This window comes from Phyllostomus discolor, chromosome 1, assembly GCF_004126475.2.
Source record: "Phyllostomus discolor isolate MPI-MPIP mPhyDis1 chromosome 1, mPhyDis1.pri.v3, whole genome shotgun sequence".
Taxonomy (NCBI): Eukaryota; Metazoa; Chordata; class Mammalia; order Chiroptera; family Phyllostomidae; genus Phyllostomus; species Phyllostomus discolor.
The window spans coordinates 8,134,658-8,161,723 of NC_040903.2; the positions used below are offsets into that span (position 1 = coordinate 8,134,658).

Here is a 27,066-nt window from a genome sequence, read left to right on the forward strand (position 1 = left end):
CTGTCGAGTGAACTCTGGTGGAGAGAAGATAAGCCCGGGCCCTGGAGAAACTAGGTGAGAGTGCCTTGCATCATTTTCTGATGGATGATGGGGCGAGCCTCCTTTAGGCTCATGTCAAAGATCACTTAGTCTGCCCTGGCTGGAGTAGCTCAGTGGATTGAGCGCGGGCTGCGAACCAAAGTGTTGCAGGTTCGATTCCCAGTCAGGGTACATGCCTGGGTTGCAGGCCATGACCCCCAGCAACCGCACATTGATGTTTCTCTCTCTCTCTTTCTCCCTCCCTTCCCACTTTAAAAATAAAAATAAATAAAAATCTTTAAAAAATCACTTAGTTTACCAAGTTATTCATGACTTTTGATGAAGAAGAAGAGAATTATGTTCCTAATTATATACCATTTCTTCTTTCACAAATACTTTGTCTCATGTTCAAATAGTTTCATCAAAGGGCTCAGCATCCCCATTCATAGAGAGTTGTGGGTGTTTCTTTCTGAAAGTTACGGCAAAAAGGGGATAGAGTTGCTGTAGCTCATGGGGTTGGAGAAGACTTGAGTGGCACATTCTAAAGCCAAGCAAATTCCCAGGTCTCCTCTGACAAGCATCTTTTTTTCTTTTGACTTCAATCATTGAAATCTGATACTTTTTTGGATATCTATACTTTCTTCATGAAATTTTGGGGAAATATACCTAAATTGCATCCTTCGGATTACATCCATTGAGAATGGGTAGCTATGGTAATAGAAATATGAACTGGGTGGACATAGAAGCTATTGTGACCCAGGCCTCCTTCACTGATTAGTTATGAAACTGATTTTGGCAAAGCTCATCGTCAGGCCCCATGATATACAGTGGGAATAACAATAAAGAACTCCTAAGATTATATTGTGAGGATTTAGAAAGAGAATGGAGGGTCTGTGAGGGTTGGGACTGTGACTTTTATTCCATGTGGTACCCACAGTGGCTGGCGCGGTGCCTGTCACCTAGTAGGGGCTCAATAAATATTTGTTGAAAAAGTGACTGAATTAATAAATAATGTATGAATTATATAGGCATATGTTGCAAAATATAGGTGCTCAAAACATTAAGTGTGTACAATTTTTTTCCATAAAGTCTTACTGATATTAAAAGAGAAAATGAGGCCAACTTAAGTCTATGTAATACATATTTTTAAGTGTTCTAAATTTGTAAAATTCTCCCAAGATGGGGATATAACTATTCTATGTAAAATAATGCTCATTTCCTCAGCTTTCTAAATATGTACATAATTATATCTGCTATGTTCATTTCATATAAAACTCCTGGCTAATTACCAGTGGAAGGTGATCATTATATTTTGTGATTCAGAAAGCTATATGCCTTGCGTTAATAATTACTCTTTAAAGATAATTTTTAGTGAAGGGAATACATTTTGTTTTTATAATCAGTGAATCTCAACACAAGCCTAGGAGTGAAAACGTGTTAGAGAAAAAGACAATTAGTGATGACTAGAAGCAGTGATTTCAGAACCTCACAGGAGACTTGAGTACATACGCTACATTCTAGGCAAGGGGGGGACTGGAATTTCTTATGTATTCTCTTCATGATCAGAATACCCTTTGATATTACATATCTTAAAACATAGAAAAATATTTCCTTCTTTTCCACCTTCCTTCCTTCCTTCCTTTACTTCTTCCTCCCTCCCTCCCAACCTCCCTCCATTTTTATAATTTCTATCATTTCATTTAAAAAGAAACAAAAGCACACTAGGCCATGAGAAGCCAGCAGTCTCGTCCAGTGGAACAACCACTGAACTGAGAGACAGGAAACCTGGGATCTGATTTCAGCTTTGCCCACGAGGTCCTCATTAACATTAAACAAACCACTTCACCTCTCCGGGTTTCACGTTCTACCTGGCACGTGAGGAGATGGTAGGCGACTCCTAAGCATGGTTGCTCTTTGCAACTTCAGTGTCTCTAAGTCCAAAATCACGGCCAGAGTATCTCCAGTAAACCCCTTTTCTCCATACATTTGTGATCCCTCTCTTCCCTTTCACGTCACCTCACCCCCAGAAGATGCGGTCAGGACGAGAGTGAAGGACAAGGTCATACCTGGCGGGGCCACCATCCGCTGCCACTTCTGAAACAGGCAGGTCTTCAGGCAGTCTCGGGGACTGAGGTTGTAAGTTTTATGTCTCGACATCAATTCCTGCATTGGCTCCAGTATTACACACAACTGCAAGAAGTTCAAAGGCGTGGGGGTTTCACTACTTGATAATATTATTTGCAATAAATAATGTGAACAGCTGGAATCAATTAGGAAGCTTAAGGGTATTTTTCTTTTCCTCCCCTGGTTTTATGTTTCTCTGTACAAGTTGAGAAAAGAAATATTACCAACATTTGACAAAACCCACTTAATTTACTATCATTTATAATATCCCATTATAGCTGAATGCATTACACACACACACACACACACACACACACACACACACAGTTTGTCCAGCCTGTTGGGTGGCTATGTGCAGCTCTATTCTGAAATCAAATCATTCTCTCTGCTTAAAGAAAAGGTCTCTGTGGTGCCACACAGCATGCTCTGATTTCTACTCCGGCTTCTGCTGTTGTTCTGTTTGTAAAACCACCCACTGTGAGTTACAATGCTAGTTTATGTAGATTCTGAGGCACTGAAAGCCATCTTTGAAACCCGGGAGAACAAAGTGGCCACAACAGGTACTTTTTTGATCCTGACTCTTACGGAACACTTTAACTTCTTTCACGCCCTCATTTGTGTTTTACACATGATTGTAATGCATATAACATGCTGGCATTCAGTGTGAGCACCTTCTCTGTGGTTCTGCACGTGGTCCCCTTCCTCCTGCCTTTGGTTAGATTTTTTTCAGCCTTTCTTTGGTCTAAAGTTCAGCTTTACTTGGATGACAAAGATTAATGAATGGAACAAGAAGGTAAATCCATTCAAATTGCTGGGGGCTTTCTCAATGCCTTCTCAGTTGGAAGCGTATCAGGATGCTGCTGCACTTAGAGCATCTAACAGGACAAAGACCACAACTTGGAAAGAGGCATCCGTTGCAATCAGAGTGACACACACATTGGCAATGCACCTTCCCAGGTGGAAGGATGTCGTATGAAAGGCAGATGTGCCGTCCCCGCCCTCATCAGCCCTTCTCTACCCCCTTCCCTTCTGCTGTTTTGCACCTTGAACGCTATTCCACAGGCCCCGCTGCTTTTTGTCTGCTGGGTCCCTTCCACCTGGCATTCTTTCTTCCCCTCTTCCTGGCTTATGCCTACTTAACCTTGAAGACAAAGTTGCTTCTTCCGTGACGGCTTCCTCCCCGTGCAGGCTGAGTTGGGGGCCTCTCTCTAGTTCTCTCATAGCACCTGGCCCCATCTGCTCTAGACTTACACATTCATACTTCGCAATCATCTGCTTCCAGGTCTGTCAACATTTGCCACTTGACCTTGAACTCCTCGAATGCCAAGACTGTGCCTTTTATCTCTGTGTTCCTGGGTTTGGCTCAAAGGAATGGATGCATGTAAGGAGTGATTCTTCACAAGACTGGAAGGTCTTCCTATGCCAATGGTCCTCAAAGTATGCTCCAAGGAACATTTCCATAGAAACGAAATGAGCTGGTTATTAAAATGCAGACTCCCAGGCTCTTGCCCTTTCTGTTTCATGGGGTCCGGAGGTGGGACTTGCATTTTAAAAACCATACTCCCATCTAATCCTGATAAACACTACTAACGCTTGAGGTCTGCTGGGCTTTATGATAGATGCATACAGACAGGAAGACATGCGCAAATCCCATGGTTTTCAGCGCATATTTCACTCTCTTCTTAGTCCCTCCCCTTCCCATACCTTTCTTCTTCTCTCAGCTCTACCCGTGATCATCAAGATCACCTTCACCTAGAAAAATCCCTTGGCCCCTTTTACCGACTGATGATCTAAACTTTGCCAAAACCACTAACCCCGTTTTAGGGCCAGCTGTAATCTCCTTCCATTTGCAGCTTCTCTGGGAGAAGAGAGCGGGGTTTCCAAGCCCAACCGACCCCAGCCCAGCGTGAGCCACAGAGACAAAGTCGCGCAACCATCCTAGTCAAGCAGCCTGCGTAGTCGTGAGCTCTGGAATAGTTAGGATGCGTCTTCACTCTGGTCTATCCCCTCGCTCACCATGGACTCCCTTTCGAAACTGCAATCGTTAATAGGGGAAACGCTGTGGAAGAGGGTGGATTACTGGGCAATTACATCTGTGAAGATTCTGTGTGTTTTTCTCTATTAAGAATCCCTCGCCGGAATCAAAATATGTGCAAGCTACGGACCACCTGCAGCCCTCCCCAGCCACTGAGGCCGGGATCAGAGTGAAGGATTCCACAGCCGCCTCTACACACTGAACTAGGAATGGGTTCTCTGTCCGAGAAGAACCACTCCTAGATTCAGAGAGGGTCAGACAACATTGGCATCGAAGCTGGAAGAGCAAGAAAGTTTTCAGAGAAATTCTAAGGACTGGGGAAACATACTTTTAAAATTAAAGTTAAAAAGGTTTTCAAACTACTGTTGTCATTCTTGAGAAATGAGCTTACCATGGATATAAAGTGCATGCAGGGAGCGGAACAAGCAGGGACTTACATTAGGTGTGTGTCATCGCGTAAGCCACTCACTCACGCCGGGTGTCAGTTCGTTAGCAGAACAACACCCATCTTGATATTGTTGAGAGAATTTGAGATAATGTGTCCAAGCACTGGCAGACGTTATGATTATGCATTCGCGGGCACAGCGCTGATTGCAAAAGTAACCACATTGTTATCACTTTCGATCAAAAGCATTCGCTGAACTTCCTCCCCTGTGTTAGGCCCTCTGTCAGGGGCTGGAGGCATAATGATGAGACGAAGAATCTACGTCTCAAAAAGTGTTCCGCTCCCTTCAAAATGACCTAACGATGCCAAGAAAACTACCCTGTGTTTACACTACACGCATCTCAGGAAATCACACGTTTCTGAAGCAAACGTTCATTATATGACAAGTTACATGGTGAAAATGACCCACTTGGACCTAGGGGCATCGAGCACACCAGGAAATGGGAGAGTCACATTTACTGTGAGAACCCATGAGCTCATTATCTTGCTTTTTCCCAGTGCCTTTCCTCTCTGGGTTTCAGGGAACTCTTTTCAGGTGCTAATCCCCAGGATTTCTCGATTCTCCTTTCATGTAAAAATATCTCCCCAGTGCCATAACCTAGCCCAGAGGAATTTCCATCTCTGAATACTAATCAGGAGTCCTGATCCTTTTCTTCCAGTGGAGGGTTCTGGGCTGGGGAGGCAGCGCTCCCCCTATCCACGCATGCAAACGCACTTGAGCTTTCTGCTGTGGCGCTCGGTGGCTTTGCTGGGCTGCGTGCTGTAGGTGGCAGAACTCACTCAGACAAGAGCCTGCCTTCTTGGTTAGCAAGCCAGAGCATCTGGCAACGGCCCAGGTCCCAGGCATTATAAAACGAGATTAGGAAGGAGGCCTGGGGAGTGAGTGGCTTCCCCCAGTTACCAGTCAAGTCCTGCTGGAGCCAGGATTCCTGGGCTCCCTGAGGTCTCGGCCCCGCTCGGGAATCTGGTGGAGGCTCTACAGCCCGTCTTTCGTTTTGCACAAAATATCTGGAGGTTTATAAATCCTCTTATATCTCCATGCACTGTGTCCAGGGGGAGAGCCCCTGGTTAGTAATAAGCATGAACCAGCCTACAATAGACAGGCTTTTTCCCCAAGACACACATGCACACGCACAGCACCCAAACACATGTAAGTGGAACTAGACGTAAAAACACAGGGTTCTTTGATTTTGAAGAACAATTTTATCTGCAAAGATCCCATGGACCAGTCCCTTTGCCTGAAAAGAACGTCCACAGACCAAGTCGGCAGCATCCACGGCAGCCTCTGTGCAGGGCTGCGGTTGCCTCTGGCCTCCCCCTGGGGTGGGTGGAGGATGAGGGGAGGAATCCCAGGGCGGTGGGAGCCAGCAAGCCCTGACCTCTCTGATGTGAAGCCCCTAGATGTAGAGTCCCTGCCAGGTCTAGTGAGGAACCCCCAAAAGCCATCACCCATCCTGGCAAATTTCCCACAGTGCCTTTTTGCAGACTTTGTGAGAGTGTTCGGCTGGGCTTGCTCCCCCTATGCTTCTGGCTTCCTGTTTCCGGGATTCTGGCTTCAGCACTGACTCCGTGGGTGGGGAACCCAAATCGGCAACTATAATGGTGGCTTGCTGAATGAGTGTGGATGGATGGGTGGATGGGTGGATAATAGCTATCTTGGCCAGATGAATAGCAAGGAGTCATTTGCTAATGGCAGAGAAATTAGGCATTGTTTTGTGGGTTTAGAGGTAATGAATTTGCCCATTTGATAAATAATGGATTGCCTCCTCTGTGCAGAATGCTTTGCACAAATGCACATGTATGAACATGTGTGTGCCCAATTACTACATGTGCTGTGTAGGCTGGGAGATCGTAGCTCAGTCCCAGGATGCCTGCCCGCCCTTTCATAGAAACAAAGGGCTTAGCCAATGCAGACAGATTTGCTTTGCTTTGTTTTTACCTGACAGTTCTCCTGGAGAAACTTGACTCTCCTGAGCTGCACACTCACACTCGTTCTTCTTGCTCACCTCCTTGCCTGAGCCTAAGACTAGGTGGTGCCCATTGGAGTTGGCTCTTGCCTAAAAAAAGCAATACCCTGGGCTTGGCCTTTGGCTCAATCCCAAACCTAGGACTAGTCTACCACCAAAATTTTAATTCCATCTTTTTAGAATGATGGATCACATCCCCTGAGCTTGAAGTACCTATTCTTTCCACATAGGCTTGCCCGGGATTACTACGTCAATACCAGCTTGAACCTTTGCTAGTGTTCTTCTTGCCTAGAAGGCCTTCTTCCCTCCTCCCCAGTCGCCTTAACCAGGGGGTGGCAAGGAATGGCCTGTGAGCCAAGTGTGGCCAAAGCTGCGTTTTTGTTATAATGCCTGGGTTGAATACTTGGTAGAGTCTACATGGCCCAGAAACCCAGACACATTTCCTATCTGGCCATTCAAAGAAAGGTCCCTGCCCTTTGTTCTAAGCCGGTGCTGCTCAAGCGAGGTGTCTGCAAACTGGCAGGAGAAAGGAGCTTGGGGCAGAATATAATCCAGCTCACTGCTTCCTTCACTGAGAAACTGTTGTGTCAAAAAAAATGTCAGATGGACTGGACGCTGTGTTCCAGACTGTAGCCGATTTCCATTTCAGAGCAAGGCTGCAAACCACATTTGAGTCTCACCAGTGTGACCACCAATGTCCTCCAAGGTGCAGCTCACACCTCACGCCTGTCTCTGACCACCCGCACCCACAAGGGACTCTTGTGTCCATAGCTCGTGTTACTAATCTGCATGCATCCCCGTGTGTTCGTTTGCATCGGGGGTTTCCCTTTCTCGTGGACTTGTTTCATCTCCTGATCCACAGCAAGTTCTATTTACTTTTGCCTCCCTTTTATTTAACACAGTATTAGGCGTACTCCGATGTTTGTTGAGTCGTAACTTAATAATCCCTTGGAATATCTAACCTATGCCTGCTCCCGGAGTATGTGCCTGACACATATTAAATCGTTAACCCTCACCACCTCCTGGCCCACGGCTGCAGGTGAGGAAACAGACTCAAAGCCATTATTAAGTCAGCCAGAGCTGAGAGTAAAGAGTGATTATTATAAGGTACCCAAGGTTATACAGCCAATTTGAAGGGCAGAGAAGAGGTTCACAGTCAAGTTTGCCTGACTTCAACTCTGTGCTCTGTAGTCTACCTCTCTGCCTTTGAGTGGTTAAATGGCTGCCAAGATGCCAAGTTCAAAGACTCTGTCTCTGTATTGTTCCTTGCATGATACTGATACATGCACAGAGACATGGGTTGCACTGGAGCAGTACAGGCTTTGGAACCAGACTCATCTGGGTTCAGACTCCCAAGCCTGCCGTTTTCGTAGCTGTGTGTTCTCGGTCACGATTTTCAGCCTCTCTGAATCCCAGCTTCCTTATCTGTAAAATGGAGATAATGATACTTATTGTTGATGGTTTGCAATGTGCCTATCTTCACTGCAAGGCCTGGGAGAAGATCAGTGCTCAGACGAGGGAGTTTGGTATTATGGCAAATGCTGGCTGCACCAATGACCCACTGAGCCAGGAGATCAATGTGTTTTGTGATTGGTTAGCTTCTCTGGGAAGTGAATCACGTGGTCTTCTTGAGACTTAGGGGGTCACCGTATATACTGCTCCGAGGGATGGTAATCAGGCCGACGGTACGTGGGTTTTTAGTAGCTAATGTCCCCGATAATATCCACTTTTAGATTCAGTGATAAATACAAAATATTTAAATTCACACACCACAGTCCTCTTTTCCTCTGGTAACTCACTCCTGTGTCTAAATATGAATTAGAAAGAAATCAGAAAGTGAGAGTGATTAAGAAACAAAGTCTTATCTAAGGGTGAAAGAGTCTCTCCTAATGAAGAAACACATCACCGAAAGAGATTTTATACTAAAACAATAGAACAATAGAGCATGGAATCCGAAAGGAAAACAGAACACGACAAGCAGATAATCCCATGTAGAAACAGCGAACAGGGAGTGACAAGAGTGAAGCCCGCTGCCTCTCCCAGGGAGAAACACAAGGAGGAGATGGAAATGCTTCCTTGGAGAAGCTCTGCAATTCCTAAACGTCAGATCGTGATTTGGGTTTATTTCCTGATAGGATTAAAGGAAGATTGGTTGTCAAATTCAAAACATCCTCTTTTTTATCTGAAGATTCAGCCAGGGGAGCCTCTGCCTGGTCTCAATTGTTTTGTAAATTGATTTGTTGGAGAAGCTATCACATCCAAGCCAGGGAGAGGAGAGGGGAGCAGCTGCACCTCAGCTGCTGGAGGGACGGTCCTCCTTCCAGAGCCAGCAGGCCACGCACGCGCGTTCCGATAGCGATGACGTGATCTCCGTTTCGCGGCTGCCAGGAAGGACGCCTATGCATGACCAGTGAAGTCACTGGCTGCTTTTCTGACCCACCGGGACCCCATCAGACTACCCAAGTTCAGGGTTTCTGCTGCCCCAGGCAGGCCCATGAAGAGACAGTTCAAGGCTCCTGATGTCCATTCTCTTTCCTTCTGCCCCATGGACTTGATCCTCTGTGGTGTCATTCAGTATGGGCACCCCTTCCACAGTGCTGGGTTATTTGCCTACTTGCCCTTGGACCCTTCTTCCCAGCTCTGTTGGCAGGGTACAGACTCCCCACACTGTTTTCCAACTGTTTTTGCCAGACGGCTCTGGACAAGGTCTGGCCAGTGGAGGCACTGGGGAAGACTGGGGGGAGGGGGGTTGAGTTAGTTTGCTGGGGCTGCCAAAGCAAAATACCGTACACCAGGTGTTGTCACTACAGATCTGAAATCAGGGTTTTGGCAGGCCCACGCGCCCCCTGAAGGATCTGGGAAAGGGCCCCTCCTGGCCTTCTCCAGCTTCTGGTGGCTCCAGCCGTCTTCAGGGTTCCTTGGCTTGTAGCCGCATCCCTCCAGTCTCCGCCTCCATCCTCACATGGCCTTTTCCCTCTGTCTCTGTCTTCTCACCTCTTCTCTAAGGACACTAGTCACCGAATTTCCAACTCAGGCCACGTCCTGAGGTTCCAGGTAAACATGAATTTTTGAGGGACTCTATTCAACCTACAGCATGTGTAAAGAAATAGGTAAGGATAGTTTTTGTCCTCTTTGTGGTTCAGATGACCCCTCCAACAGCTGTCACTACAGATCCACTGTGGTCCCATCTTCAGTACCAGGTGTCCTGACAGTAACCCCTTCTGCCCTTTGCCCTGGAAGTGGCAGTTGCAAATCTCAGGGGGCCCTCAGCTTCCCCTGGTTGCTTTTCTAGCTCCAACACTTTTATAAGTGCTTCACTGCATTAAATTTCCTGTTAAATTGCCTGGTGTGGGTTTAGTTTTCCTGGACAGGCTCTGATTGGAACCCTGATTTATGAGACATTAGGCGACACTGAAAGGATCAAAGACTTTGGTGCATGGAGGCATCGTATATGGTTGTTAAGCACATAAATTAGGCTCGGGTTCAAATTCCAGCTACTTAATAACCGCTGGATCTTGGGCAAGTTACTCGGTCTCTTGGTGTTTGAGCTTCTCCATCGGGGAAGTCGAGGTAACAACACTACCTAACTAATTGGGCTGCTGGGAGAAACAAAAACTCTGCTTCAAGTGTGTGCCTAGGTCTTCATGCATGCCGGTGCTCCCTAAATGTTTGCTACGACAGGGGTGTGACCCAGCCCGGGGGCAGGGCCTTCCTGCAAGGCACCTGGAAGCTCATCAGGAGGTACCTGTTAAGATGTTCTGAATGTTTCCTGCCTAAAAAAATAGATTTTGGTGATATAATGGATATCGACAATGTTTAGTCACGACGCCCTTCCCGCAAATGACTTGTTCCGACGGCTGGGCCACTGCGGCAGACGCCCCGTCCATGTGTTCTGTCGGCGTCCCTGCGTCCCAGGGCCTGGTGGCCGCGGCGCTTCCGAAGGCAGAGGAGACACCTGCCTGGAAGTACCGCGCAGTCATTGGTACACATCCAACGAATGTTCTCGCCTGGATGGCAATAAGCAAACTCCAGATACGTTTTAAAAACTGACCAGCTGTGCCTTTACAGGAGTCAGACATGAAAACGGAGGCTGGAGGGTCAGCATTACCAAGCAGCCTCCAGCAGACCCTGCCTTTGTATTCTCGCAGGTCACCGTCACCGTGTGAGCCAGGGTTCGCTAGAGAAACAGAGCCGACGGGATGCGTGTGTCCGAGGACAAGTGTTTTAAGGCACCGGCTCGCGTGACTGTGGGGACGAGCACGTCCGATGCCCATAGAGCTTCCACCGGCTGAGAACTCGGGCAGGAGGAACGCTTGAGTCTTGAGGCTGAATTTCCTCTTTTCTGGAAAATACCAGTCTTGCTGTTAAGAACTTTGACGGATTGGATGGAGCTCACCTACCAGGAATCTGTTTTACTTCGAGTCAATTGATTATACATCACAGCCACATCTGCAAAACATCTTCACAGAAAAACCTGGGTCGGCATTTGTTTGAATAGCCGGTACTGTAACTGCTGGGGACTGAATTGTGCCCTCCCACCCCAGACTCAGACCCCCCAGTGGGACTGTATTTGGAGATAGGGCATTTAGGAGATAATTAAGGTCATATAAAGTCACCAGGGTAGCGTCCTAATCTGCCAGATTGGTGGCCTGGTAGGACGAGGAAGAGGCATCAGAAATTTCTCTCCATCCTTGTGTGCACTGAGAAAAGACCATGTGAGGGCGCAGGGAGAAGGCAGCCATCGGCAAGCCAGGGAGAGAGCCCTCCCCAGCAACCCAATCAACGAGCACCTTGACTCTGGACTCTGCAGCCAACTGTGAGAAATAAACCTCTGCTGTGTAAGCCACCCAGTCTGCGGTGTTTCGTTCCGGCAGCCCGAGCTGACGGAGGCAGTAGCTTAGGTAAACTGACACAGAGAACGATCCCAGTTTCCCCACTAGACTAGGCAGCACGGAAGGGCTAGGCTGTGTCACGCTGTTATCTTATTTCATTATTCTTTCATTTTTAATAGTACTCAGTACCAAGCAAAGGATCCAATGTTTGTGGAATGAGTGCACCCTTGAATACATGACTAGGATAGAACAGAAACAGACCCAAACAGGTGGACAGATATCAGAAAATGGGTCGGCTCTGGCTTCATCCACTTCATCACTGTAGCAACTGGGTACCAGGGATGCGACGCTGAACACGGCGCCTACAGCCTCCCTTCCTTGGAACGGATTGTCTAGATGGGACAGAGGTGCTAAAGCAGAACCCCAAACGGGCTGCAGGACAGAGGAGAAGGGCAAGAGGTGTCAGGAAAGGGTGCTAGGGGCAAGTGACATGTAAGTTGATACCTAAAAAGAGGCCTTAGGAGAGAGCCAGGTGAAAAAGAGGGTGGCTGGGACCAAGGACGGCCGGCCGTCTTGGGCAGAGGGTGTACACTCTGAATGCAAGAGAGAACATTGTGTTGGAAACTGCCACACAACAGGATTCGTGAGCAAGCCGCAGTGGAGAGAAAGGCAGTGGTCAGCTTTGCCTAGGCCTTAGTTTCTGTCCCCAGAAGAGCTGGGGGGTACTGATGTGGGCAGAAGCATTCCGTGTATGAGGAGCCCCCGTTATCACCCGTTAGGATAAACGCTGAACGAGCGATCTGGTAAATATCACACTATTTTTCTTTCATCCATGCTCCCTCTGCATGAGAAAAGCATCATGGGCATGTTGATGTGTTTGGCTCAACAAAAGCACCAAATATCCCAAAGACAAACACTGGCTGCTGGGAGTCTCCAAGCAATGCAGAATCCTGCCCCCGCTGTGTGACCGACCTCCCTCCCCGCTGCCCGCCGAGAGAGCTGTCCGTCACAGCACGGGCAATGCTAGCGCTTGAGCACGCGGGGCCTCGCTGGAAACAGGTAGCTTTTCTAGTATGTTGGTTGCTTCTCCCTGGGAACCGAGGGGCCGTGTACTTGCAGTGAGGTAACGTTTAAACACTAGCATTTACAAATGGGCTTTATAATCTTACTATTGCGAGTCAGGGAATTCGGATATGGTCCTCGGGAGCTGTCGGTGACAGTTTCCCAGGAACATGACTCTCTTGCTGGAGCAGTGATAATCCCCCCTGAACAGTAACTGCGTGGTTATGCCTGTCTCCCGCCCTGGGGTAAACAGCCACAAGACTATTAAAGACAGCACCGCGCTCCGGGCTTGGGGCCAGCACCCCCATGGCTGATGTTTGGGAGGATTTCTGAGCTACGGTCAGTGTGGGGATATGGGCTTGTCCTCCTTGGCCCTGGGCTGCACTTGGACGGCCCGCCTGCCCGCTTCTGGGGAGCTTCTGCCAGGCAATGGCCCTCCAGCGCCACAGCGACACAGAGGAAGGAGTGATAGTTCTCAGGAATGGAGCGCTCAGCTGCCCGAGCTCTCCCGGCGGCTCCATCCCCGCGTGCCTGTGGAACCGTCCATCAGCAGCTGTTTCCCTTCCCGGGGACGGACGCGAGAGTGGGTAGGAGCGCAAACCAGGATTCCTGTTGATGACGGCGATGCTGTATGAAAAGGGAGTCGGCAGAGGTTGGGATGCACGCACTCGTTCAACCACTCACTCAACACATGTTTATTGAATGTGTACTCTGTGCCCCGCCGTGTCTGTTCTAGGTTCTGGGACGCTGTAAAAAAAATAAAGAGAATCACTTCTCTCATTGAACTGCATTCTAGTAAAGGAGACAATAAGAAAAATTAAATAACCACAAGATGCATGTCAGCGGTGAGCACCAACGAGGACAAAGAAAGCAGGGGGAGAAGGTGGGACATGCTGGGAGCTGAGAATCTGGATACTTTGGCTACCATCACTGTGTGAGGCAGCTTAGTGCCTCTGGGTAGATGCTGCCCCCGTCCCTTGAATCGGCGACTGTGCCAGCGCACACGGCCCAAGGAATTCATGTGGCCGTTCGGCTGACCTGGAGATGGAGAGATCAGCCTGGATGAACCGGGGGTCCAGGATAGTCACAAGAGTCTTTAAAAGTGGCTGGGAATCAGAGAGCAGAGTCGGAAAGGCGGACCCGGAGGACTGGGCCTGACCTTACCGGCTCGGACGATGGGGGGCGACAAGGAGCCAGGAACGAGGTGGGCTCCAGAGCTGGAAAAGGCCAGGGGACAGCGTCCACCCTGCGGCCTCCAGAAAGAAACACGGCCCAGCCAGCACCTTGATGTTCACCCAGTGAGATCCTGGCCAGACTTCTGGTCTGCATTTGTGTTGCTGTAAGACACTAAGTGTGTGGCGATTTTTCTCATCAGTAACAGAAAACAAACACCATCACCCAGAAGGGGACATTGGAGTAAGCAGCTCTGGTAAGGTCACCACATTCAGCAAATAAAAATATGGGAGGCTCAGTTGTACCTGAATTTCATATAATAAATAGTAATTTACTAAAGGAATTATTATATATGTAAGGTCTGTTCAGATGGTATTCAGATGTGTAAAATAAAAAATAGAGACGTTTATTGAAGAACATACAAGATACATTGTACCTAGGACAATGATGCTTCAGTCCCCTTCGAACTAGGCACCTCGGGACCTCACACAGTTCTCCCAGTCACCATCAGCTGCCCTGTCATATTTTCCTCCATAGTCTGAATCTCATCCACAGTCTGAAATCTGTTCCCTTTCAAAGGTGATTTTAGTTTTGGGAAAAGCCAGAAGTCACAGGGCACTAAATCTGGGCTGTAGTGGGGCTGAGTCACCTGGGTGATTTGATGTCTCCCCAAAAATTTCTACATGAGATGTGATGCATAAGCGGGTGCATTGTTGTGATGGAGCTGCCAATCACGAGTGCCATAGCTGTGGCCTTTTGAATCATCCGAATAGTTTCCATGGAGGAATGTTCAAGCTTAACCCAAAATTTGATGAGGATTTGTTGCTTGACTCACTTGTTCATTTTGAATGTGATGGCCACACAGTACACATGCTCACTCAATGGCATCTACAGCCCCCACTGACTAGTACAGTGAAGTCGTCATTGTCACGCATGCACATTCCAGTCCACTCTCCTTGGCTGCCAGGCTACATCAGTGTTGTGCAACCCATCCTTGTTATATTAACAATGGCTGGACTTTTTCTGGACAGACTTCATATTCTGGCAAAACTAATCTTAGAGGAAGTTAGGAAGTGAGATATTTGGGGCTGAAACATTCCAGGCAGCCAAGTAAAGAGTAAGGGCGAAGTCCTGGGGATTTCAAGAAACACCGAGGAGAGAAGTGTGGTTGGAGTGGAGGGAATGCAAAGAGTAGGAGAAGAAATGCAAGAGGGTGTAAGGAACTGAAGTGTGAAGGTCATAAGGAGGATGTTGGCCTTTGGTCTGAATGGGATGGGACATAATTGGAGGGTTCTGGGCAGAGGAGCGCCAATGGCTAGGGTCTCCTGTGAACGGAGAGCTGCCGACTGTGAGCAACCCAAAGACAGGGTCTAGTCTAGTTTTGCCCTTTCTTGGGCTGGCACAGAGGCAGGTATGCAAGCACCCAGGTACTGGGGAGGCAGCAGACCTTCTAATTGGTAGAACTCGATGCTGTGCCATCTGCCAGTGGAACCAGCAAGGCGTGGCCAGGTTCACGGTGGGAGAAGAAAAGACTTTCAGAGGAAAAAGTGGTTCATAAAGAGAAATCGGAAGGCTGTCAGGTGATGCGTAAATGACAGAGGGCAACGGCAGCTGCATGGGGACCTCATGAAGGCAAAGGCATTAGGGGACTCGGGGAGACAAAGGCAGGACTACTGCACACCTAGTAGACGCAGAGTACCCGTCTGTACTAAGATGTGAGGAAGCCACGTTTCAACTCCTGAAAGACATCGGAGTTCCCTTGGAAAAGGTGCAGGAGGGAAGAGAACTACCTCACTTCTTCTCGCCAGCACCAGATGAGTAGAGGGAGACCAGAGAGCAAGGCCTTAACCGTCACAATCTGAGGCAGAACCTAATGCCCTACGTCCTGAAGAGGGGCCCGTTCACTCCTGGTTTAAAACACATATTCCCTGAGGACGCACACAGACAGAGCGGGATCATCACCTATCTCCACTCCTCTGGGAGGTCTGGGCATGTGAGCGCTATTCACCTGAGCCGGCACAAGGAATCCTAACCCTGCCAGCTACTGTTTTCGAGGGCGGGCACATACCTGGCCACTCTGCTATCCCATTTAAACTTCGCACTAGCTCTCCGACTTCGGTGTATTATCCTCATTGTATAGATGGGTGATATGGGGCTTAGAGAGATTTAGATGACTCACCATTCAAAAAATTATCTCATTTTATCTTCAAAACAACATTACGCGTTCCGATTGAGGGTCCCCATTTTCAGAGGCTGCCACCCCATTTTTGGAGAAGCCGAGTGCTCCGTCCCCAGGCCCACAGCTAGAAAGTTAACGGAGGCAGAGTTGAGCATGCCTCCTATTCACACTGTACTCAGGAAGGTGCCCAGCAAGTAGAAGGTGCTCAGTAAACATCTATCAATGAAATGGATTATTCCAAAGCTCCCATTCTTTTCACCACCCTCTGCTATTGCCACGTTATCTCTTCCTCGGGCACATGTTTTTAAAATCAAGGCTGATGTAAAAAAAAAAAGTATTCTGCGAAGTCCCCTTTTCTCAGGCCGGCTTCGGGCTGCCCGCTGCCTCGTCCCCTCCCCGTCGCCCTTTGCTCCCAGCGGTATCTTTCGGAAGCAGCCTAGGAAATGACAGTGTCCCAGTTCACCACCTTCCTCCGCTATCTTGTGCGAAGCTGCAGAATGACACTTCCTGCCTCCTAATTTCTCCAAAAGGCAAACAATGCATTACTCAGGAGTCCTGCGTCAAATCCTACCACCGATACATCGGATATGCAAACCGTTTCATTTTTTTTTCTATGTCTTTTCTATCTGGGCACCAATGAGATGTTATCACTCGCACTCCGATTACGGAATGCATCCCCTAGCACTCTTCACCCGTGTCCTTGGCAGCGCCGTCAGGTTCATGTGGCTTCTCAGACGCTGTTTGTCTTGTCTAAGTTCTTCTGGCTCCAGAGTGATCACGGATTTAGGGAAATCATCATTGTGTCGTCCACCCTTGGGGGCTGGCATGACTGTGTAGACAGGTGGATGCATCTGAACCAGGGATGTGGGTCAGGGAAACCTTACTGTCGGAGTAATTTGTATGGCGGAATGTTCTCTCCAAAAGTGCCCAAAAGGATGTTATGTTACAAGGCATCACAGAAGGAAATATGCCCATCATAGTTTTTCCGTGGATGCTCTGCCGTTCAAACTGATGGGGGAAGCTGAATAGCACCCAAGATGAGTTGCCCACAGTGTCATTTAGGAGTAAAGGGCTCTGATAAAAGGCCGTTTCTGAGGTTTTGGCGGCACATGATCGTTGTGTGCAGCAGGAATAAACATTATGCATAGCTGAGGTTCTGGGCAAATAAAATCTGTTCTTCCCTTTATCTTTCTCTCCCTAAGTTCCCTTTTAATTTTTTTTTCATTTTCAGTATGCCAAAAAATAAGGTTTTCAGGAGCATAACAAATCATGGGTTTCAGGCATTACAATGATTTTCTCTAAGCACACACGCACGCACACCCTGCACACACCCTTCTGTGTTTCTATGCCATGGCTAAACCACGCATGCAGTCTTTTTCACAGAACTGATGCTATTTTTGGACAAAACTGCAGAAACTCTGCAGCATTAACAAATGGACAAGAAGCACAGAATCACAGTGCGTGGGGATATGCCGTTGCGAAAGCAAGCTTGGCCTTTCGCCAGGGAGCTGTGGTTCGATGTTGCAGCAAAACAAGTGAAAACACTGCGTACAAAGAAATGATTAATAAGCTGACAAACTCCCAGGCATTCATTTCCTATTCTTCAGCGCCAGCCGTATTAATACTAGCATATTTTCAACTTTATTAGCGCAGCCATGCAGCCTGGGACGCTTTGGTGTGCCCCTGAAGCGCTTCTTGACCCAGCTGCAAATTATTTAGAGAGGCGAACATCTGATCGGCGCTGCTTTTCCGCCCGTCATCCCCGTGGGCCGAGCCTGTTTCTTTGTCTCCATGGCACCTCACGCTGAACAATAACCATAACATTATTCTGGAAATCTTCTCGGACAGAGGCATCTGGTGGCAACTGATCCCTGGGTCATTTAGTGGGATTTCCTGGGTCATGTTCGTTTCAGGGCAGTTCCGTCCCTCACCGTGGCCCGCTGCTCCCGCCCCCGGCGTGGGTCAGCCTGACATGCCTGGGATGTCAATCACTTCCCAGGGAGGGAGCCTGCCAGTCGACTTCGTCCCCTTTCTGGGATGAACCCACGACCTCAGTCACCTGGGAGGGTGAAGTAAAATAAGGAGTTACGGAACGGAGTTAGGGTGAACCCCTTCTTCTTGTCTGGCTGGGAGTGTCCCAGTTTTTTTTAAGATTTTATTTATTTATTTTTAGAGAGGGAAGGGGGGGAGAGAGAGAGAGAGAGAGGGAGGGAGGGAGAGAAACATCAATGTGCGGTTGCGGTTGCTGGGGGTTATGGCCTGCAACCCAGGAATGTACCCTGGCTGGGAATCGAACCTGGGACACTTTGGTTCCCAGCCCGCGCTCAATCCACTGAGCTATGCCAGCCAGGGCTGAGTGTCCCAGTTTTTAAAACCAGACGCCCCATCTCCCAGGAAACTCCTTGGTCTCATTCACATGGGACAGGGGGCTACCCTTAGGGGAAGAGTGGCCGCCTGGACCCTGAAGGAAGCAAGGGAGAAACTCGGGTTTTGGAGTCAGACCCAGGTCCTCATCTCGGTTGGGTGCTCCAAGCTGTGGGACGGGCGAGGCTTCAGCCTCCTCAGGCCCCAGGGTTATCTGGCTGGGCTCACGCTGCCTGATTTCGGGTTGGTATGAGGCTTAAAGGAGGCGAGGACACAGGGCCCTCCCTCGCCCCACCAACACACCATTCCTGCAGTTATACAACCACTCACATCTGCAACGATGGAAACACTGACAGCTACCCCACAAACCGGAGGAGACGCAGCAGTGCCTTGTGCAAGAAGCAGTCAACAGCCCAGCCCAGCTCGGGGGGCTGGGGCGGGGAGGGTCTGTGATGCATCCTCCAGAGTGGGACGCAGCCCCACTAAAAATGGGACAGCCCACAACGCCGTCAAGCCGTATCCTTGATGGCATTCTCCTTTTGACTCGGAACGGGGTTTTCTTCTCGTCCATAAAACTAAGACTTTCCCTGGGGAAGCGTGACTGACAGAGGGGGCGGCCACCTTCACTGACTCCCCATCGTCCCCGGGGCCTTCTCAGCAGAGGGACCTCAGCCCCGGCGGACAGACGGGTGCTCGTGTAAAGGACCGCGCCCTGCGGCGCAGTTCCATGCGGGGGTTACAGCAAACAACGATCGCTGGGAAGTCAACATTTTTAATTAAATGTATTGAAAGGGAGCACAGATAAATGCCCCTAAGCCAGAGAGTATTTAACGCTCACAGGCCAGCTGAAGCAAAAACCTCACTGCCAGAGAAGCTTTTAAGTATTGATATTTCCTGCATTAATAATACTCTCAGCCACATTCATAACAATATAATTAGCAACACAATTCAGGCTGTACAGCTTGTGAGGGCTCTGCATTATTAATTACACCTGCGGAGCCTTGGTGTCAGGCACCGTGCTTCTAATTTTAGCTTCCAGGAGAGATGAGCTTCAACTTGGGGGGGTGGGGTGCAGGAGCCTTGTGGAGCGTGGCGCCCCACACCAACTTCAAGTTCACGTCCCACTGGTAGACACTAAATAACAGCAAATGCGCTGTCGACAGTGCCTTCGGGGATGACACACGCTTTCAAGTCCAAGGTTGAGTGACTTTGGCTGCGTTCCCAAATTTTGTAGGTGGCAAAACGTGATTGATTTCCCAGAAATTCTTACCCTAACTGAGACTCTACCTGAAAACCCACGAGACAGGGTGATGCACTGGCGTGGACGAGAGGGGGACCGTCGTCAGGGTCTTAGAAGCTCAGCCCCACTGTGCCCACATTTCCTCCCTGGACATTCTGAGCTGGCTTAGCAGGAGTCCTCGCCTCTCCCCCTGGATGACACCGGGAGAAGGAAAGGGCGCATTTCATCATGAGCGGCTTTGCTGAAGGCCTGGGTTTGTCTTGAGTCAGAAAACAAATGTGGCAACATACACCCCTGCCACTGTGTATTCCCCGAGCTGTTCCAAAGGGCTTCTGTTTTCCTGTATCTTCACAACCCCTAGGTATTATCATTAAAAACTAAGCCTGACAGTCTGATAGGTGGAAAATGCCATGGAATTGTTATTTTTGTTTCCAGCGTGAATGCTGAAGAGAGCAGCTCAGCGGAGATTCAACACGGAGGAGGTTGTAGTAGGACACAGAACAGATTAGGACACATTCAGAAGTTTCTGGAAGGGTCCCCCCTCACTGCCCACCCGCCCCCATGCTGCCCTGGAGACCTCCCTCATGTGGACCTTCCCATCTGCCCTGAGACCAATCGGCTCAGAGCACCCACGCCAGGTGCCCCCCCCCCCCCGAATCTGGCCCTTTGTGTTTTCTTATTCTTTACATTACAGTCAAACAAACAATATAAAACAAGAAGAGCATCTTTCAGAAATCTAGTAGGCTTTAGACGAACCTGAGCTTAGTTTCTGGAGATGTTGAAATAAATAAGGATTATTCTCTAACCCAGGGGAGCTCAAAGCTCAATAAGAAGGGTGGACAAGCAAAAACAATTGTAATTCAGTGTGAAAATGAAACCATAACTAAGATCTGTGGGTAAGTGATAACGTGCTTCTTCCGTTCCCCTCACCCCGCCCTCCAAGCATGGGCACGTGGAGAGGCCGGCAGCGGCCCTCACGGTCGCTCTGTGATCTGAGCCAGTGGAAAGAGGAGCCTTTGGCAGGACCGACACCCACGGGAGGCCCGCACCCGGGGCCCTGGCCCCCTGGTCTCGGAGGACGGGCCGGGCAGGGACCCTCGGGCTCAGAGGAGGGAGCTGTTCCCTCTGCGGGTCAGAAAAGAGTCCCCGCACAGGGCGGCCCACTGGACGAGGTTGGGGAGGCGAAGAGGGGTTTGTCGGGCAGAGAGGAGGGACGATCACGTGCAGACGCGCAGACGCACAGACGCGGGAGCCGTAGGCGCGGCAGGGGAGGGCCTGCGGTTGCAGGAGGGAGGGCCGGCAAGACGTGAAGCCCAGATGCTATAGCACGTATATGACCGACATTCCCCGAGACGTAGTTTGCAGATGTTAGTAACTGTTGGCAAAAGAATGAAAAAATACCCCATGTTGAAGAAATTTGAGATAATGTATTGAATGAACTAAAACGAAGTAAATTTTGTTTTCTGTGGGACTTGTTAGTGCCTTCCGTTGAGTTCCCAGGAGGGGGATGCAGGAGCTCCCAAACTTATTACTAAGTTGGACTATTATTTTTTGTTTTTGCAAATCAAAGTGGCCATCTTTGTAGATCGATAACAAACGAAGCAGAACAGCACGGAAACCCAGTTCCAAGCACTGCAGGGTATAAGCAAAGCTGGAAGGAGCACCAGGCCGTAAAGGGTGAGATGCTGGCCACCGGAGGGCAGCTGGCCTCCTCCCCCGCCCCCACCTCGGGCTGTCTGCCGCTCTGGACAGCAGGAGCAGTGCAGCTCACACGCAGGATGCTCGCGTATTTTGTTTGTGTGGGAGCAGAAATAACAAGCGTCAGCCCTCCCACGCCTCGCTCCCCGGGGCTGACCCGAGTGACAGAGTTGCGTGGGGGAGACACATTACTCATGCTTCAGGGTGGGCGTCTGACGGCGGCGGCTTCCCTAACTGCGCGTGGTCCGTTCCAGCCGCGCTGCCTCCCTAGGTCACCAGAAGTGCCCACTCCCGTGTGCTGGGTGGCTGCCCAGGTGGCCTTCACCACTGCCCAGAGCTGTGGGGGTTTCTTCAGGATGCTTTTGGCTCAGGTGATGCAGGAAACCCTGCTGCTTGGGTGAGGAGGGGCCAGCGGCGTGTCGAGCAGGCGTCGGTGTGAACGGAAACTGGCCTGCGTGCCATGGGGACAGCTGCTCTCTTAACGGGACCTTGTCCTGGGCAGGGGAATCCTGGTCGTGCCATCCCCTGGGGTCACATGACTTAGAAGGCTGGAGGAGGAGGGGAAGCTGGTGGAACCTTCCTGAGGGTCTGAGGGGATGGGGAGGATGGCCTCGCGGGAGCAGCCCGGGCACAGGGGCCTGGCTGCTGGTGCTGCCCGCACCCCCACGCGCGGACTCAGGCTGATACCCAGTCTCCCGGTGCCGACTACAGCCTCCTCGTTGGGGCTGCTCTGGAAATTAAACGAGATGATGTCTGTGCTATAAGCACCATGTTCCCTGCTGAGCGGCACATAGTAGGTGCTCTGCTGTGGATCCTGGTGAGAGTAAATTACTCACTTCAAGTTGCTTTTGTCTTCTGACATCATATTTACCTACCACCTTTTAGAGATTATTTAAAGAAAAGTGTATCTATTTTTTGCTTGGTGTATGTGTATGTCCCGTGTGGCTGCGTGTCTGTGTTTTGAGAGGGGATTTCTCTTCCTTCAGAGCGGGTCCTTCCTCACTCATGTGGAAAGACTGACTTAGGAGCTCAGCCCCAAGATGTCAGCTTTGGGGGAGCAGACGGTACGTGAGCGGCCAAGCCAGAAAACTGGGAGAAACTGACTGGGAAAGGGAGAATACGATTAGGTTTTGCTAAGTAACAATTCATTTCCCTTGGTTTCCTTTCCTTGAGGAGGAAATGTGTCGATTTCCTCAGTTTCTTCCTTCTGCACAGAGACGTAGGTTTGGCTACACTGATCACTGGGAGGGGATAACTCAGGAAAAGACAATGCGTGTGTGAAGCACATTCTGGGCAATCAAAGCAGAACAGCACGAAAACCCAGTTCCAAGTACTGCAGGGAATAAATAAAGCTGGAAGGAGCACCAGGCCGTAAAGGGTGCTGGTGCTCCTTCCACAACAGCCTCCCACTCTTCCCCAGGTACTGAGGTACTGACAAGACCTCAGTTTCTGACAGGGAGCCCGGTGACGGGCGGGGACCCGGCCCAGCAGTGTCCCAGGCCAACACTGGCTGCTCTCTTACTGGCTCCGTGGGAACAAGCAGGGAGTTTACCAAGAGCCTTCACGGAGGGCAGTTTATTGTTCTGAACGTCCTTCTCACAATCGGGAGTGGAGGGTCAGTGACGGACCCCCGTCCCTCCTTCACAGGCCCTCAAAGCAAGGTGCAGACGGTACGTGCAACATCCCGGCCCCCCATCTTGTCAGTCCCGGAGTGGGACTGGAATCCGGGGCCCCTGCTGTCTGTCCCTGGCTGCCGCTGGCCCCACACAGTTGCCTACGGTGTAGGACGAGGCAGTCACTTGTTACTTACAGGAGTCTCCACCCAGGGTAAGACAGCGAGCCAAGCTCCCCGGAGTGGAAGCTCCCCTTAATTTGCATCGTGTCACTTCATTTCTGTAAAAGTGACATGGGACAGGGGACGTGGGCATGGGTGATCAGCACTCTGGTGACCGAGGGGCTGGAGGGCGCAAGTGGCTCTGAGAGTGCCGATTCCCGGGGGTGGTGCTCAGGGTTGCTCCGGTCACACCCAAATCTGGTACCTGTCGGGCTTGTGTCCTGGGACTCCTTGTCTCCCCTTGTCGTGCAGCAAAACAGGAAAGTGTCATCACTGTCTGGAATGAATTTGTAAACAACAAACGCTGTTCTGCTTTCTCCAGCTATCGGGGGACTGAGAATAGAGACTGGCTTTGTGGGCCGGGCTGCTGAGCGTTGTGGATGGCCCGTGACATGAGACACCCCTGCTCTGAGGTCAGAGGCTTCCGACCTTGCTGCGTGGGCCGGTTTCCTCTTCTAGCCATTGGACAGAAACCAGAAACGTCTAACAACAACAACAACAACACATCACAATACTGAGGATTCAGCAGGAGACACGCAGTGCTGTCTCGAGGCTTCATTCAACACGGCCTTTCCCCTCCCGCCATTCTGATCCGGTTCGTCAATTCTCATGTTTACTTGGCCCTTTTGCTGAGCACCTGCTATGTGCCACACACAGAGAGCAGTTAGAAGAGGCGTTTTAGAGCCAGCCAGTTCACACTAGCTGTGTGACCTTGAGCAAAATAACCCCTCCAAAGCCTTAGTTTCTTCATAAGTGGAACACCACCTCCGGAGAGAGACAATTACTCGCCCACTCATTGATTCATCCATTCCTTCATGCACCAAATATTTCCTGAGCACCTACCATGTACCGGGCATTGCTATTACGTGCTTTCAGTGCCTTTATGTTTATTCACAATGGCAGCCTTGAGGCAGTCCCTTTTGTTATCTTCACGTTATAAATAAAACAAAAGACATGAAATGATTTGTCCCATGTCATACAGCCCGTCAGTGGTTGAGTGTGGGTTGGAATTCATGCTGTCTCAGTCCTGAACCTGGTCTGCTGAATAAAGATAAACAAAGCTGAAGACCCAGTCCCTGCTCTGAGGATGCTCACAGCCCAGTAGGGGAGACGGGCGTGTCATGGATTAGGTGACATGGAGGCAAAGTTTCACAACAGAGGTAGGACATAGGGAGGACTCCCAAGCTGTCTTAGAGTTGGGGGCAGGGAGGCTTTTAGAGATTGGGGGTTATTGACTTTAGCCCTAAGGGGCATGGCATTTTCTGGGTGAAGGAAGGGAAGGGAGGGGAGGGAAGGTCTTCTAGGCAGAGGGAGAGGGTGCACAGAGGCACAGGGAAGACAGGGCACGTCTGGGAAGCTGCCAGGAGTTCAGCGAGGTTGAAGCGCCAGGTAGAAGAACGAGGAGAGAAAGGAAGCCAGAATGATAAGCAGTCACATACACAGCAGGGCAGCGTCTGCCCTCCTCAGTTCTGGTAACCATGGTGACGATAGTGGTAATGATAATAATAGATGAGCTTTGCACAACATCTAGCAGTTTATGGAACAATCGCGCACATTACACTGTGTCATTTAATCCTGTGAAGAAGGCAAGGCCAGGAGTATTTTTAGCCTCGTGTTACACAAAAATAGTTTAACTTCCAATTGCTTCCACGAATTAGTACCAGATTTACTCAACCACTCCAAAAGGCGATGGTCAGAGAATGTTTGTTTTTTTGGTTTTTTTCATTTAGAGTCTAGGAGTCCATCGCTGTCTCTCTTACCCAGTGAGAAAAAAGTATTCAGGTTCTCTGAAACCCCACCGCCGTTACTCTGGCGGAGTTAGTGTTCACCGCACAGCCTCGTGCTCTCACGCACCTGCCAGCACCCAGGCAGTTAGGCTGAAGTCACACGACCAGCTCTGGCCAATGGGCTTGGGTATGGAAATGAGGTGTCACTCCGACTAACCTAGCCAATTGCTTTCTCCTCATTGTTTTTCCCCTGACCCAGAAACCCTGGACACTGTGTTTTCCAGAATGTTCACTTTCAAGATGGAATAGGGTGGCCAACTCAAGCTGGACTTTCAGACCAAGAAACAAGTCCTCATCGGCTTAAACCAACTGTAATTTCGGGTCTCATTTTTACTCCAGCATAGCCCATCCTGTCTTGTCTGCTATAGTTTCCCCTCCGCTGGCCTCTCTTCCTTCCTTTCTCTCAGTCTTTAGCTCACAAATGTCATGTCTTGTGAAGAAGACAGAGCAATGGAAACGTTTCAGAAAACACCACAGAAAAGATGGTACCGCTAATCTTGTATTCCCGAAGACCAGCTGATACCACTTCTCTTCCTTACCCAAAGGTCTCAAAGACACCACTGCTCCCGCAGATAGTATCTGCATCACGGAGCCCAGCGTGCAAGACATTAAGTGATCCGCCTGTCCTTGTATTTTATTTTCCACCCGCTCTCCTTCCACAATTTACTTTTCAGCCTCGCTGGACCACGCGGGTTCCCTGGGTGTATGTACCCTTCAAGAATTACTCACAGACACTTTCCTCCTTTCATACCTGATTGTAAGTTCCTTGAGAGCAGAGAGGCGGCAATTGCTTGGAAAGAGAAATGATTTCACGGGAAGAGCCTGGCACAAAAATAAATGTGCGCTGGATTGAATTTCACTGAATAAAGATCTGTGAGAAAGGACCGCTTTGCGCGGGACACTTCGGGGCCCCAAGGCAGCCTTTCTGATTTTGGTAATAATAGCATTTGGTCAGATGTTTTGCTGCGTAGGTTTTTCAGTGTTAGACGATTTTTATATCTTTACCCCAAATTAAGAAAACACAAAAGTTCAGCCTCAGCTGGCGTAGCTCAGTGGATTGAGTGCGGGCTGCAAACCAAAGTGTCCCAGGTTCGATTTCCAGTCAGGGCACATGCCTGGGTTGCAGGCCACGGCCCCCAGCAACCGCACATTGATGTTTCTCTCTCTCTCTCTTTCTCCCTCCCTTCCCTCTCTAAAAATAAATAAATAAAATCTTAAAAAAAGAAAATACAAAAGTTTACAGAGAAGCGCCTTATCTTTTTTTTTTTTAAGCAAGAGTTCTATGCTTTATCTGAGAGGCTGGGTAAGTTGCAGACAAAAAATGATGGTGACCACCAAATCGGTAACATGAGGATTGATTGAAATAATGGTGACTGCACAGTAGAACCTGAATATTTGCCTAGTTACATGGGAGGCAAGAAGCTGGTGAAATCCAGGGACCACCATTGGTTGGGGGTCCTGAATCTCTTCTTCCTGTCCTGTGACTGACAAGACAGATGACAGTCAAGTGTGTGTCACCCTTCCCGGGGCACCCTGGGTGAGGGCTGGACAGCAGGCGAGAGAGTCTGTGTGATGGTTATAACTGCTAGCACAGTTCACCCCCGCCCCAGCTCCACAAGGAAGCATACCAGGATGCGATGGAAGAGAAGGATGCGGCCAGCGTGACTTCAAATCTCACCTGACACGTAACATAAAAGGCAAAGGACACCCCGTGCTGGGTATCTGGCTGTCACACATGCACGTCTCTCAACGGACAGCGACACACGGGTGTTGACAGCTGCAGCTCCACGGTGGTGTGGGGGGCCTCCGTCTCACAGGTTTTGAGCCAAGGAAGGAAGGTTCAGCTCGTGAGGTTTGCTGGGGGTGCTTCCTTCCCAAATCATTTTATGCCCCGGTCTTCTCTTCTCCCGGGGGTACTCTCTGGTTGGACCTGTGGCCCTTCCATCTGTTTCCTGGGTGCCCGGCTCACTGCCACACGGAGAGCAGCGAGCCTGTACACGTGCCTCATCTGTGAGGATGTCGGGGGAGGGCAGGAGCACGGGGAAAGTCAGTGTCCTGGGAGGCAGCCTTGCTGACTTACTCACTGAGCAGAGGACAGAACACCTCCGTGTGTCAGGCAGGGATGTGGGCACTGGGCATACAGCCGTGAGACAGACAGACAGACAGACAGACAGAGGGAGAAGACCTCCACCCAGACAAAGCTCACGATCAAAGGGCAGTAGGTAGGAAAGTGTGGAAATGAACGAGGCATCTTGGATGTGGGTGAATGCCATGAAGATGATAAAAGAGAAGTTATGTGATGGAAAAA

At 49.7% G+C, this 27,066-nt stretch overlaps 1 protein-coding gene across 12 annotated transcripts in view; it reads right to left on the reverse strand.

Annotated features, from left to right (window-relative positions):
• Positions 1-27,066, reverse strand: part of LDB2 (LIM domain binding 2) — a 341,339-nt gene that overhangs the window by 8,165 nt on the left and 306,108 nt on the right. For all 12 annotated transcript variants that reach the window (XM_036018977.1, XM_036018972.1, XM_036019011.1 and 9 more), the window contains exon 6: positions 2,085-2,208. In XM_036018977.1, the coding sequence (XP_035874870.1) occupies positions 2,085-2,208 (124 nt within the window). The remainder of the gene's footprint in view (positions 1-2,084; positions 2,209-27,066) is intronic.